We start from the raw sequence: 16,215 nt of genomic DNA on the forward strand, positions 1-16,215 counted from the left end.
ATACAATTGGAAAGAACACAAGGCAAATTATCATTTTGGTAAGGATAGTGGGGATATAGAACACAGGTCACAAACTATTACCCATGGGCTAAATCCAGGCCACCCCCTGTTCATTTATGGCCCACAAGCTGCAAATGACTTTTACATTTTTAGATGGTAAAGAGAGAAAGAGGGAGAGGAGAGAGAGAGAGAGAACACACAACAGAGACTGTATGTGACCTGCAAAACTATTTTCTATCTAACCTTTTACAGAAAAAGTTTGCTGTCCCCTGGTGTAGAGGATAAAAGTAAAAAGCAAATAAAAATAATAGAAATTAGGAAAGAATTGCTTACAATTAATTACACAGAAAATGATAATGATAGAAGTAAGAAGGAGACACAATATTTGCACAATTTGAATACCCAGAGAAAACAGAATAATGGAAGAACACATTTTTAAAGATAGAAATCAGGCATGCTTTTCAGGAAAAGGGTAAAACTTGAAGCTACATGTTTGAAATGGTACACAATAGGGAAAAACTGCCCCCAGAATAGTCAATAGTAAGACATATATTATAATAAAATTACTCAACTGTAAAAAATTATAGATTCCTTTGACCAACAGGTATAAACATCAAGTCACCTATAGGGACAAAACAGTTCACTTTGGCTTCAAACTTCTTATCTAAAAAAAAATCAGCTCCAGGTGATGAAGTAAAAACTGTAAGATCCTCATGGACAGGAAGTGTGAACCAAGACTTTTATATTCAGTAAATTACTCTTCACATAAAAAGCCTACAGGTAAATAGTTTTAAAAATAGGAAAGAACTGGGAATGGTGGCTCACGCCTGTAATCCCAGCACTCCGGGAGGCCGAGGCAGGCGGATCACAAGGTCAAGAGATGGAGACCATCCTGGCCAACATGGTGAAACCCAGTCTCTACTAAAACTACAAAAATTAGCTGGGCATGGAGTTGTGCACCTGTAGTCTCAGCTACTTGGGAGGCTGAGGCAGGAGAATCGCTCAAACCCGGGCAGTGGAGGTTGCAGTGAGGGGAGATTGCACCACTGCACTCCAGCCTGGCGACAGAACAAGACTCCATCTCAAATAAATAAATAAGCAAATAAAATAAAATAAAAATAGGAAAGAACTCAGGAAATATTCTCATGGTCTCTTTTTGAGGAAACTACCAGGGATCAAACTTCAACCAGCAAGAGATGTCTGAAAATTCTACAGCAAAGAACTGGATGTAAGCATTGACTGTATTTAATTAAAGCAAAAAGCCTAAAACATATGTGACATTAAACACCAAACTGAGTGTAAATACCCTGGCAATGTAAAAATAATTCAGCTAACCAAAAAGGAAAGGCAAGGGTGATAGAAAGGAAATGTAGTTTGATGTTTGCCTCAACTGTAATAGGAGACCAAGAGGTGTCATTTATTTGATTTCAGCATACTTCTTAGTACTAAGACACTGGGAAGGATCATACTGTTGATAAATATCAGGGGAAGAAAAGGGGGAAGAGAAAATAAACAAATTTTGCCACTGTTCAGAGTAGGAAATACATAGATCCTGTCTAAAGACGGAGAAAACTAAAAATATTATATAAAGTTATCACCATAATGGAGGTCACCAGAAAAAGAGAAAATACTATGTGTCATTAAAAACTTAAATTATAAAAGTAAAGGGTAAAATAAAATGGTTGAACCAATATCAAACATGTATATGATATCAATAGAGCAATAATTACAAGTGATATGTGAAAAAAAGAGACAATCATACTAGTAACAGGAAACTTTAACTTACTCTTAGCTCAGGGATACCTAAACAATCAATAATAATAATAATAGCAATATACATGTAATTTTATCTATCTATCTATCTATCTATCTATCTATCTATCTATCTATCTATCTGTCTAAACTCTGCACTCTCAAAATAGAGTATGTATTTCTCTTTAAGTACTCTTGGAATAATCACAGGTTGACTATATGCTAGGCCACCAAAAAGCCTGGCAGAGACAATTTAGCAGTGTCTATCCAAATTATAAATGCATGTACTTTTTGACCCAGAAATTTCACTTTTGGAAATTGATTATATGGACATAATCACCCAAATGTGAAATTACCTATTTACTAGGTTGGTCACTGCAAAATTGTTTGTATAGTAAAAGATTGAGAAGATCCAAATGTCAATCAAAAGACCTGGTTAAATACATTTTTTTTTGCAACAATACACTGGAATATAACAATACAGCTGTAAAAGAGAATAAGAAGCTCTTTATATACTAAAGAGAAAGACCTCTAGGAGATATCCTTAAATAAAAAGGCATGATAAAGACCGTGTGTATAATATACTACCATCTTTCCCTGCCACAAAAAGTGGGAAAAAAATATATATATATACACACACACATATATATATGCTTATATATATGAAATATAAACAAATCTCCAGAAACATTAAACAAGATGGTGGTATCAGTGGTCACATGTTAATGGAATATGAATTAGACAAGTGGAGACTGAAGTAGTAAAGAGGCTTCATTTTAATATACTTCTAAAAATGTGTTGTCACATGTGACTACATTACCTCTATAAACATGTAGAGAGAAACAAGGCCATGAGGGCATAGAAGATAAAGCAATTAATTATCCCTTGGGGAATTGGAGGAGACCTTCAGGATAGTTATCTGAACTGAGACTTGAAGGATGAGTGGAATTTGACAAATGGACAAGTTTGGAAAAGTCATTTCAGGCCAAAGTATGGAAACATGAAAATAAGCCTGAGGAATAGTAAATGTGATTGGGCACTGACTGCATTATGGACTCAAGACTCCATTGAAGCTGATGCCCAGAGCTCTGAATTAGACAGTGCTGCTGCCTAAGGTCAGGATTCCTTCCAGACCCGGGACCCTGTAGGTGGGGAACAGAGAGTCTTGAGAGAAAAGAGACAAGGACGGTGGAGGCTGGACACAAGACTCAGTTCAACAGAGCAGTGCCTTGTTCAAAGACATTTGATCCATAATGCTTCAACAAACCATTGGATTTTCTTGCACTGTCTTGTCACTACTAATCAGAACATTATTGCAGTATATCTAAACTTAAATGCACTCCTTGAACAATTATTCATGAGGGCTTGCTATCTTGACCTTTCTTTAAGAAATGGAGAATGCTGAATTATTATCCTATGCCAACTGAAGGTTATTTTTACTTACATTTGCCTTAATGGTTTGTTTTCCCATAAAGCCTCAATTTATACCAGTGGACGAAGTCACTGTCACTTCCACCTGCTTAACTTCAGCAAATAAGGTGAGTAATTAATGTAGGATTAAGCAATTTATGTCATGTTTTAACCATGTGAAGGATAAGCCTTATCGAGGGCCAACAGTCTTCATGTTTTATGAGGTTCACACAGTGAAGCACTAATAGATTTTAACTGCCATTTTATTCTTGTTAGAGTGATACATGTTTATTAGGGATAAGTTAGAAAGTAAAACATAAACAAAATTTAAATCACCCATTATCTTCCTTCCTGTCCATAGTAACCTTTTAAAATGATCTATTTCTTTCCAATACTTTCTAGGGATATATACATACATATTTTTTGTCTACGGATATGTATTTCCCTAGAAATATGTTGTATATATAGTTCCTGTATCATTTCTTGTGTTTGCTAAATGTCATATTACATTATATTCCTCAGATGGCTGTTCTTATGTAGAATTTAAAATTTAGAGAGGAACATTTTTGAGCCTTTAGTTAGAGCTTCTCAGTTATATCAGTCACACACAAAAATATGGAACTCTTTATAATTTTAATTATTCACATTTCTTAACAGGCAGACGATGGGATTTATAAAATCAGACAACCTTTAAATAAATAGATTTCTGATATACATAATGTATTTTGTATCTTTGGCATTTCTTTACTATTCACTTTAAATATTGGAACACTTGTTTCCATCCTGTCTTTTTAGTTTATGTGTGTGTGTTTTTAATTTGCACCTTCTGCTACTATATCAAGGAATCAGAGACCAATGAACCCAGTAATGAGTTGGAGCTAGTATAGTCTTATAATCCAGCTCCCTCCTTTTATAGTAATTTATCTAAGATCACCACATACCTGAATTACAAAACCAGAGTTAGAACCTACCTGTTTTATAATAAATCATCACCAGAGTCTGACAGCAAGGTGAAGAAAGGGATTCTTCTGGAGTGGAGAGCTGTAAAAATCACCTGCAAGTAACTTGCCATAGGAAATAGATTGTAACATGTCATTGTAAGTCCTCTGTAATAATAACATTGTCTCATGCCTTGAGATTTGACTTAGCTCTGAACAAACTAGTATACTCAACTGTATCATAACTTTACAAAATGGTGGTGGTTTATGTGAAGGAAAATGGGAGCTAAAGAGTTTCACTGAGCCCTCAGCACTGTTGCTGAGAGGGTTACTTGACTAGTGGACACTAAGGCTATGGAGGATAATGATATGCTTAGAATAACTAGAATGTCACTCGGTCCTCTGCCCTCAACTCCTCTCCTTCTAATAGTTATTTTTGGTTTCTTACAAAAGAGAATAGGCTCTAACGAGCAGGCACATGTATTCTAGATCTCTTAGCAAATATATCCTTCATTGACTGCAGTAGCAGCTAGCAAGGGGCAGGAAGCAGGATGTGAATGTGGATGGGGTGAGGACCAGTCTTGTTTGCAGCAGGGAGCCAAAGGCAAGTGAACCTCTATTGGGATGAAGTCAGAATACACGGTGTGTTCTCAATTGCTGGGCTTTTTTATCCTCAAAATCAGATTTCTTGACCCAGCACAACTTTGCAGCTATTTAGGAATCAAATTCTTAATAAGCCATTGTGGCATTACACATTTGCTAAAGTTTCCAAACTTTTGATTTTTAAACTTTTTATTAGTAATAAGAAATACCTATTATAATGAGGTTATGAAAGAAGTGGTGATTAATTATAAATAAACTATCTACCAAAAAATAAAAACATGTTCTTTGTTATTTAAGGAAAATACCAAAACCCAGAAAATCAGGCTTTTGGGCGATGACTTGAAGCATGAATCTCTTTCATCCTTTGAGCTTTCAGTGAGCCATAGAGGACAGAAAAGAGACATAGAAGAGACAGACTCTGATGTAGAGTATATTTCAGAAACGAAAATTATGAAAAAGTCTATGGAGGAGAAAATGAACTCTCAACAGCAGAGACTTCCAGTAGCTCTGCCAGAAAATGTCAAACTAGCTGAGAGATCCCAGGTATTATCATTGTTTCTTGTTCACAAAACAATTCACTTATTCTGGATATAGCATTCGGTCAAGGTTTTGCTTCATCTTCACATTTTAAGACACTCTAATTATAAAATATACATTGCAATCCGTGTTTCCTGGACAAGGTCCCAATTTCTAATTTTTTTCCCTGTATTCTCTGTTTTGAAAGGAAAGTCAGATTGCTAATATTACCAGTGTCTGGAGGGCTCAGCCAACTGAAGAGCCCCTGAAGAATGCCCAGGTGGGAAAAGGCTTTTAAATTTGTATTTAAGGGAGAAATATTCATATAGGATAAACCTTTAATCTTTAAGTTTTGCGTTCAATGCTTTATAGGAAAAATGCTTAGCTAAATCATACATATTGTTACCCTGTAATCAAGGTTCTGAAAAAACAGGGATATAATGTATTACTAAGTGTTGAGAGTCATGTTAACAAATGCACCACTCTAGAATTTTCATGTGTACAGATGAGTTTATTTCTTTGAAAAGAATCACAACGCATTTATTCTTACAGAGTTGCCATTATTTAGTTCTTTTTTTTTTTTTTTGAGGATTTGCCCTCAGATTCAGTTTATAACAATATTAATGCCTACAATTGAATGGGCATTTACCCTGTGCTAGGTTCAGTGCTGAATGATTATAGACATCATCTCAATAACTTTCATTTTATATCTTTTTAAGCCAAAATTTACTGCCTAGTTTATCTACCTTGTCCATCACATTTGACTTCTAATGCCCTTTTACTATTTCCACAAATTAAATTCAACCTTAAAGAGTAGATATTGTTCACCATAGGAAATATTCAAATGAACTGCTATAGGCTCTGAAAGCCGTAAACTTACTTAATTAGCAAATATCTGCTGAGTTCTACCCAGTGTAAGACATTGCATTAGTCATGGTGGAAGGCAAGATATTTTATGCATGATCCTTTCCAAAGAATTATTTTGAATAGTAGTTACATTATAGAAATCTCTCACACATTCCTTATAATATCTTTGGCAAATGGTATGCAGACTCTCTGAAAATCTTTGGTAAAAATCCTTACTTCCTGAGGCAGCCTTTCCGTAATACCATTTTTTGGGTAGCTCATCCTCTTAAAGTATTTCAAGTCCATTTTCCTATAATTTTGAAATTTTTGCCCAAATCTTTTCTTGAGACTATATGGGCCAAGCTGAATCTGTTTACAACCTACAGAATTTCAAGTTTTTTGTTGATTTGAATTATGTATTGTACTTGAATGTAACGTTTTACCTATTCAGCAGATATTCAACCCTTGCTGTGTTCAAACTCCTGCATGTTATCACTTTATAATCATATCTCTTTTAACTCAGAATTCCAGAAAGACTGATTAGCTGTACAATTTCAAGATTTAGGATTTGTCAGTTTATTGTATAGATATGTTACATGCTCTAAAAACATACAGTCCATTGAGAAGTTGAGAGTGTGTCCAAGTGTTAGAAAAAAACATTTTAGACATTACATACAGGGACTCACTCAGTATGCACGTGCATGTGTGTGTGCATAAACATATAATATGTAAAGCTATATGAAGCAATATATACATACTTCATGTAGATATATATACTTATACCAGTATATACATTGATGTGTCTGTATATGTATAAGTTTACTATGTGCCATTCAGTATGCCAGTCACAGGAGATTTGGGAATAAAACCACATATGGTTTCTGCCACCATCAAACTTACAGTCTAGTGATAGAGACAGACACCCAATAATTACAGAGACAAATGTCAACTGCTACTATGGCAGTTTTTATGACACAGTAGCATGAGTGTTTATAATAAGGGTTTTGATTCTGGTAGGACAGGAACATCTTCCCAGAAAATATGGTAACTAGCCTTTTAGGATTGAAATGTAATTACATTGGTAAAAGGGGAGGAAAAGCACTTCTAAGCAATGGAAAAAGAGGAAACATGGTGAATATGAAGAACTTTAAAAAGACAAGTAATCTATGGCAGGGAAAAGAGATGGAAAGGGACTGTGGTGTGAAGGAGTAGGGCAGGTCCTATAGGCTACCCATAAGGGGTTTTGCATTTATCCTGTAAGTAATGGGAAACCATTGAAGAGTTTCAAGCAGGGAAGTGACATGACCAGAGTTTTCTTTAGTGAAGATTGCTTTGGCTGAGTATAGAAGAAAGGTTAGTAGAGAGCAGAGTTGTTGGGAAAGACAGTCTGAGGGGTATAGCATTTTGGCCTCCACCTTGCTGCATAAGAATGGACCTTGAGCCTGGGACTGTTTCTTACCAAGAGATGAAGACCACACATGGCCTATGCTGGGTTTATTGCCTTGTATGGAAATATCTTTCTCTGTTACAAGTCCAGTGTATGCTCTTTTGTTCTACTTAAATGTGTGTGTCACATGAAACCTTGGTCAACCCCACTGCTATATCTATCTTCCTTAGGGAGGGAACACAGCATCTTTCTCCTGTAGCATGAGAAGGGTGCATGTAACCAATTGCCCAGCATTGGCTGATGGGGAAGCCTGCTGGGCATGGGGGATTGATACACACTTCTGAGGCTGATCTTGCTCTTCTCTTTGTGAGCAAAGCATTGTTCCATCTAGTGCCTGACTGCATTGTGTTTTCTTTGGCAACTCCAATAAGCAAGATACTATAGACAGAAGTTTTGAGACTCCTCCTCTGAAACTGATAACCAGTACATGGTGTTTCTGTTTCACAGATAATGCTTAACAAAAGTGAATGTGGGCAGAGCAGTTAGGAGACTTGACCGTGCTCTGATGGAGAGATCACAGTGGTGTAGGCTAGGATGATGGTGATGGAGGAGGTAACACTGCCCTTTCCTGGGGTCTGTCTTTATTGGATATAGAAGATCATGTAGAGGAAAACGGCAGAATGACTACAGAATTTTGAGCTCTTTCACCAGGTTGAATGGTGATTCCATTAATTGAAATTGGTCATTGTAGAAGGTGACTGGGCTTCTGGAGAACAGCATGAGTTCAGCTTACATAGTTTGAGACTTACAAGAGGATGTGCCAAGTGAAAAGTCATAAACATGAGTCTGGATTTCAGAGGTGAGATTTAAATAGGAGACAGTCTTGTGAGGTATTTACATGCCTGAGGATGAATGAGGTTGAATGGGTAAGAAGAAAAGAAGGACTAGACAGAAACTTGCGGAATTTTAGCATTTTGTGGCTAGCTACGAGAGTACAGGAGTGCACAGATGATTGTGAAGGAATTGCCAGAGCAATAAGAGAAGAAACCAGGAATTTACTATTTCATTAAAACCAAAATGGAGGAAAAGGGTGATTTGAAGAGAGACTGTCACGAAGGCTAAATTCTGTTGAGAAGCCATCTCAGCTGGCCAAAGACCTAAAAATTGTCTGTTGACTTAATGATTTAGAGGTAAGAGGGATGATCTCAGGAATATTTTTGTTGTTGGAGTAGAAAGGGTAGAAACCAGATTATAGATTCATGCAAAAGTAATTGCTGTTTTTGCCATTAAAAGTAATGAATTTACCGCTAAGTGGAAGTGGAAGATAAGCTAATTTCCCAGGCATGGTGGTGGGCGCTTGTAATGTCATCTGCTCAGGAGACTGAGGTGGGACAATCGCTTGAAACTGGAAGACAGAGGTTGCTGTGAGCCAAGATTCCACTCCTGCACTCCAGCCTGGGTGACAGAGTGAGACTGTGTCTCAAACAAACAAACAAACAAACAAATAGAAAGATAAGCTAATTTCATTCCAGAAGACATTATATATTTAAGAAAATCTAGAAAACCCCATTTTCTCCTGGATAAATCAGGAGATTATGAAATTCTTTATAAGCACTTGAAAAATTAATTTAATCAGGTTTTAAACTGTAATTGAAACAACGTTTGATTACTCAAGGATTATTTGTAGTAAATTTCTAATATCCTGTCCAATAAACACACTAGGCATTACCACTAACAGAGAAGGTTCAGGAAATATAATTAATTTTAATATTAACCTAAGCAGCATGGAATTAGGAAGGCAGATATGCTCTGAGTAAATCTTACCACGTGCTTATCATATGCAAAGATCAGAAATTGAATTTTCGCTATATATCCTACAAAAGTCTACAGTATGTAGAGGCAGAATGAAGAGTGAAGGTAGCTTAATGGTACCATTGATTGCAACTAATCCTTGTATTTTTTTTTTTAATTCCTTGTTATAGGCTGCTTTTTGGGAAATGAAAAAGAAGCAGAGTCTGAACTTTGTAGAGGAATGTAAGGTATTGATTGAAGATGACAACAGCGAGAGTGATTCAGATATTATCCTGGTGAGATAAACTACACACTAAATGACACCTTGAGATTTTCATATTCACAAAGATTAGAGGGATCTGTTAGTGCCTCAAAGTAATGGAAACATTTAGTTGGATAACCTAATTTTTCGATGAAGAAATAAGACTCAGAAAAGTTTAAGTTACTTGCTCAAGGCTACATAAACTAGTAGAGATACATTTGGAACTTACGCATCTCCACCCCCAATCCACGGCCCCTTTCTGTTTTAGTTATCAGGCTAAGAAAGCCTTAATATATATGTAAATATACAAAAATTTACAAAAGTTATATGTATAACTTGAAGGTCATTGTGAAAACTCATTCCCAAATCTGAAGAATATGATCCTTTCTATAATTTGTAATTTGGACTCTCACCAGAAGGTTTAATTCTGAATCGACTTAAATCAGGCAGAGAAAAGTCTATTCAAGGATTATGGGCATGCTCCCCATTTTCCCCTTTAAATAATGTGTTCCTATTTCTAACTTGATAGTTGATATCAAGGAGTACATGTCTGGGCTCCTGCAGAATCCAGTTGCTTTGCCTTCACTAGACCAAACGTAAAAAGCCCTTGGTGTTCAGGAAGAAATGATTCAAGGACTTACTATCTGAGAAATGTTTCATCTGTGAAGGCATGGTGTTCATTATGTTATATAGTGTCCTTTCTGTTAAAAAACTCACTAAAAGTAATTGACATGTGAGAATTTAATGTCAGGGAAAAAATCTGTTTGATATTTTCTTTTATCTGAATATAAATTTTACTACTCACTGTAGTTTCCTTTTTACCTTGATTGCCAAGAAGCTTATAGCTAAACTTAAACCTGCATAAGAGCAACCACAGTAGCCTAGATGGTTCTATTTTTGACATGATAAGTGAGAGTATTTAGAAAAGGACATGGCCTCTTTGGACATGTCTTTAGGGTAAGGTCCCTCAAAATGCTATATAGAATTGTGGATTAGGTTTAAATTGCACTTGTGCCAATGAGAGACATATCATTTCTTCTGACTTTAGCTTAATTTATGATAATGTCCTTCACCAGAAAATTATTGTCACAAAGTACATGACATAACTATAACAAAGGTTTTATTTAAAAGTTGTTTCATTTTGGAAAATTTTAAACATAGTGCAACCATAGGAAATGTGCCCATTTCCCGGCTCCAGTGGTTATCAACTCATGGCCATTGTTATTTCATCCATATTCCCTCTCTGCCCCCATTACTCCCAGACATCATATCATTTCATCCATAAATTGTAATCATTTGAAGAAGCCATTTGAAGGGATATTAAAAAGGTATAGACATGATTTGTGAATGGGAACAGAAATAGCCTCACTATTAACAATAAAGAACAACTAAATGAAAAAAGTAAACACCAAAGTATTTTCAAAAGGAAAAGGGTCAAAATTTAATCAGAGACTAGAAAGAAAGACAAAACTGCAACTGGTGTTATAAATAATGCCACCTCTCTTGACCTCTTCAAAGCAAAATGTAATATAGTTGTACCTGTGAATATTACTATTCAACACTTGCTTTTCAGAAGTTTCAAAGTCTGTGTGAGTTTTCATGTAGCCTTTACTTTGTCACCTCTCTCAGCTTTGCACAGAGCTTTTGGCAAGTGCCTTTTCATGAATTAGAGATGGCATTTATATTTAAAATATTGTCTTTTCAGGTAATAGTTCTCAAGTTCTTATATTACTGTGTGTAGCTATGTGGTATGATTTGTGTCTCTGTGATCCTAGCAGGATGTCTGTTTTCATACTCATGGTGTCTAATTAACTTGGATAAACATGTATTATCCAGAGATGCACATTAATTTCTGTTTGGCTGGAGTCGCAATAATTCAAGTAGGAAATAATTGCTCCTCAATGTTGTCTGTCTGTACTTTCTTAAAACTAGAAATTAAAAAAAGATCGTCCCATCCCCCGTGCTCCTTCCTAGTTATCTTCTAATTATAGCATGTATCTGTGTGCATGTGTGAGTGTGTGTGTGCCCCTGTGTCTATTAAATTTCAAGAAGGAAGGCACTCAGTGCTAATGGTGGTGCAGGAGGTTGTCACTTAAGAAAGAATAAATAGCTACCACAAAAGACTCCCTCCCCTGGCCCCCAAATGTGGCATTTATTATTTTGGCAAATTTACTGGATGTGGGACCCAGGGTCTTATTTTAGGTATAAAAAACTAATAAAACTAAGAAATATGATATATTCAGCACACCAAAGAAACTTCATCTCACAGGGATGACTTCATGTTGTCCAAATTCATGAAACTGTTGTATTATAGCATAATATCAGTTTAGGTATTTAAAAGATAAATAAAGCCGCAGTTCAATTGGAAGGCATATATTGACTTAAGCTATGCATTCTGTCCCATTATGCCCATCTGCATGGGCTGGCCAATTATAATCTGACAGTTGCTGGTGAGCTGGGTGCCTGAATATTTAAAAGGCGTCCAGCTAAGACAGCCTGCTGTGTCTGCTACCCCAAGAGACATGACGGAGATGATGTTACCAATGCAACTATAATCCTAAAAGAGCACTGACTCTGGGAACCTTTGCCTTATCCCGGCCTATGCTCCTATAACTGTGTTTTTTTCATGCTTTCAGGAGAATAATTCCATTCTGACTGGCAGATTTGTTTTCGCTATGTTAATAAAATTAATAAATGTCTATCAGTCTGCCTTTTGAAATGTTTTTTTTTTTCATATTAAGGCACTTTATTTTTCTTTGTTCCATGTTTCAGGCAACATCTCACTCTGGTTCTTATACTTATAGTTATGCAATTTCAAGTGAAATGACAAAAGTATTTGTTACTTTCCAGATTCATATTTAACCCTACCGTTGCTGATTGTTTTAGCCATCTGATTGTTCATTCTCCAAAATTACCTCACTGCTGTGGCTGTTATGTTTTATTTGTTTTCCTAACTTCTTCTCTCCCTACCACCCTGAGCCCCTCAATTCTTGATTGAATGCTCTTCTTATTACATTTATTCTAAGGCCTGTGGTCTATTGAAGCAATTTTTTATTTTTTTCTTTTACCTTTAAAATTTTTTTGAGACAGAGTCTCCCTGTGTCGCCCAGGCTGGAGTGCAGTGGCACAATCTCCACTCATTGCAAGTGATTCTGTTACCTCATCCTCCCGAGTAGCTGGAATTACGTGCGCCACCACATCCAGCTAGTTTTTGTATTTTTAATAGAGATGGGGTTTTGCCATCTTGGCCAGGCTGGCCCAAACTCCTGGCCTCGAGTAATCCACCCACGTTGGCCTCCCAAAGTGGTGGGATTACAGGCATGAGCCCCCTGCCCAGCTTTATTGAAGCAATTTTTAAAAACCACGTTCTTCTTGTTTCCTCTTTTCCCAGTGGGGACAATCCTTATTTTCTGATCATTTCTAATGTCTGGCACTTTGTTCTGCACCATGTCTCCCATTTAACATGCTCCAAATCATTCATGTGGTGTGGAGCTTCATTTGTCACATCTCTAGTTACTTCTGCTCATATTCTTTGTTGGTATTGCTTCCACGACATTATTTCTTTTTCTTTTCTTTTCTTTTCTTTTTTGAGACAGAGTCTCGCCCTGTCACCCAGGCTGGAGTGCAGTGGCACAATCTCAGCTCACTGCAAGCTCCGCCTCCCAGGTTCACGCCATTCTCCTGCCTTAGCCTTCCAAGTAACTGGGACTACAGGCACCCACAACCACGCCCAGCTAATTTCTGTATTTTTAGCCGAGGCGGGGTTTCACTGTGTTAGCCCCCTGTCAGGATGGTCTCGATCTCCTGACATCATGATCTGCCCGCCTCGGCCTCCCAGAGTGCTGGGATTACAGGTGCCAGCCACCACGCCCGGTCGCATTTTTTCTTTTTGATATTTATGCTTGGCCGTTTAGCCAGTGTGGGCCATTCATTTTCAAAGTCCATGCAATGAGCGTGTTCTTGGCAAGACCTTGCACATCATTTGGAGCTGTAGAAGTTTCCAACTGGGATTTGGTTAAAGCTCCGGGCATTTTCTGGAGATTAAAAAAACTGCCAGGAAAATAATGAGTTTTTCTTTAAAAAATCTTAATCCTCTTCCAAATGCTCTAGATAGCCTCTCAGTTGTTCCTTCGGAGATATTTGGTATGGGACTCTGCGTTTCAGCAAACTTCTTATTTTTCATAATCTTGTTAGGACAGCTACAGCCCTCTCCACCATTTTAGGGTAGCTAGGGTGGTCCATATTTGTTATCTCTGACCCTGTAAAGCTGAATTGTCCAGAAATTCGTGTGTGTGTGTGTGTGTGTGTGTGTGTATGTGCGCGCGCACGCGCGCGCGTGTGTGCATGCGCACATGCGCACAGGAATGTGTATTCTAGTAGAGTCGGTCTTTTCTCTTTCTGTGTGGCCATGATGAAATTCAGGTACTGTTCTTCCATCATCTCATGTCACCTCTTCATAACCTGAGAGGCAAGTATTCTTTTCACCCGTATTTTACAGATGGGGAAAATTAAACTCGCTAAAGGTCACACTGCCAGGAAGTGGGCACCTTGAGCCCCAGCTGTTAGACTTTGCTCCTCCTTGTGTAATCACTCTTCATGTGACATCTCCCTTTACCTCCCACCTTCATAACTGTCCCCTACATCCATTCAATCAGCCCATTCCACTTGGGTCAGTTGAAGTACCTAAATACACTTTACTCAGGCATAGGAGTTTCAAGGTCCACTTATATATTGCGCTGGCTAACATTCAGCATTTTGGCTTGTGTTTCCAGAGTTTTTTAGATGGGCCTCTCCAACCAAGTATCTTGAATCAGTTTTAAAACACCAATCCATCATCCATGCCTTGCCCAGATTAAGCTCTCTTAAGCCCATTTCTCTCCGTTTTCACCCTACATCTGACCTAAACAATGTGTTAATGGTTCTTTTCTTCTAAGACCCAGCTTTTGTCCTTCTAGTCAAGCTAGAGTCCAGTCGTAGTCATGAGGCCCATCTTCTTGGGGTCTCCACTAGTTCCTAGCTTCTAAAAAAAGAAAGTATTTTTCTTGTCCAAGATTATACTCTAGCAATATGGTTGTGGTCATAACTTTACCACCAACCCCTTCCATAAGCTGTTGTTGCTTTACCTTTGGCCTCCAGAAAATCTTATTATTTTCTCTCTTCCGCGCTCAAAACACGTCCTGCCCTGTTTTTTGATGAATAGTGAGTATTCTGAACTGTGTTCTGTCTCAGGCATTTCCAAACCCATTTGTAAAGTTCCAGTTTGTCCCAGTTAATCCCAGATGGGAAGGAAGTGGAAATTTTTTTTTATCACACCTTTTATAGGTATGCTAGCCTTTGTCAGGAGAATCAGTGTCTGAGTAGGTATTGCTACAGTTCTGCTGTTATTGGAAGAACAGTGTCCTGTGGTACTGCTGTGATTAAGGGTTTGTTTAGATGTAGTTACAAACTCCTGTGCACTGCTATGTGACAAACTGGCAGTTCAACTTTACTCCAGGCAAACTCCATACCACTCTGGATCTGAGAATGGATCTGGTATTTTGCATGCCCCTCAAAAGTGATGCAATCTTATCAGCTGTTACTACACAATGCTTCATAAAAACTATAAAAATACAAATGAAACAATAGAATTAGATTATCTTACATCCTATCAAAGAAGTAAACAGCTCATCCAAATTACATCACCAGGTGAGAGGTAAGAGATAACCACACAGACTGAACATCCTAGGGGATCTATTCTGAAAGATGACTGGGAAGAATCGGTTGCCAGACCATAGCAGATGGTCAGGAAAGCAAATGGTCAATTTGAAGCGAGCTGCAAAACTGAGGAACACCAGGGGAATAAAATTACCAATGCCAGCAGTTAGAGAAGTTGAATAGCAACAACGTGCTGAGGCTCAAGACAGAGCGATGAAAGTACTGACTTTATTAAAAAAACACATGTACATGCTTTTTTTCATCTTGGAGGAACACACACTCCAAACCAACATTCTAGAAATTTTCTAATTCTAACATGAAGCAACATATATACCTTTCTCATAAATATTGGTGTTTATTGTTCATATTTTATAATAATAATCTTTCAGTTACTATTCTGAATGTCAGAGGCAAACCCAGATTTGCTAAGACATGAGAAAGTATGTATGGTGTGGTTATGGTAAGGTTAGAATAGACCTTCTATTTAATAACCAGGAACCATACAATTTTTTTTTATTGGACTAACTGACCCTTTTGTCTCTGTGGTCATTTAGGTCTTCTTTTGGCTTGCAGTTGGCCTCAAGAGCAGACTGACAGAGGGATCTGTTTCATTTTCCCAATCTATAGACATTTTTAAACACTTGATGGTCAGAACACCACTGACAAAAGTATTTCAAGAGTTTGGCAATGAAACCTCGTATTTATTATGAAACAGTATCCTCTGGAGCCTAGAACTTTCTGAGGCTCAAGAAAGATATATAGCAATGAGTGGATAGAACCATCTTCCTGTCTCAGAACTGAGCTAAGTCATTTACTAGTGGTACCTGGTCAGCTCTTTGGGGAAGCTTCAAAAGAGCCAGATTCCAGCTTAGAAAAAGCATCAATGCACTCTGAATCCCTAAGATCATTAACAGAGCCTTCATGGTATGTTATAAAAACTGAAGAACATCTAGAACTGATGAGTTGCTACCGTGTCTAGGTTTATGTTTTATGGTGGCCAAAACAAATGAAAAACA

At 37.4% G+C, this 16,215-nt stretch overlaps 1 protein-coding gene across 1 annotated transcript in view; it reads left to right on the forward strand.

The window, feature by feature from the left end:
- LOC113225243 (MORC family CW-type zinc finger protein 1-like) overlaps positions 1-16,215 on the forward strand; it is a 172,227-nt gene that overhangs the window by 114,163 nt on the left and 41,849 nt on the right. The window contains exons 18-21 of the mRNA XM_026456778.1: positions 3,228-3,290; positions 5,001-5,246; positions 5,428-5,499; positions 9,435-9,539. Coding sequence (XP_026312563.1) covers positions 3,228-3,290; positions 5,001-5,246; positions 5,428-5,499; positions 9,435-9,539 — 486 coding nt within the window. The remainder of the gene's footprint in view (positions 1-3,227; positions 3,291-5,000; positions 5,247-5,427; positions 5,500-9,434; positions 9,540-16,215) is intronic.

The sequence above is a fragment of the Piliocolobus tephrosceles genome, unplaced genomic scaffold, assembly GCF_002776525.5.
Source record: "Piliocolobus tephrosceles isolate RC106 unplaced genomic scaffold, ASM277652v3 unscaffolded_19, whole genome shotgun sequence".
Lineage (NCBI taxonomy): Eukaryota > Metazoa > Chordata > Mammalia > Primates > Cercopithecidae > Piliocolobus > Piliocolobus tephrosceles.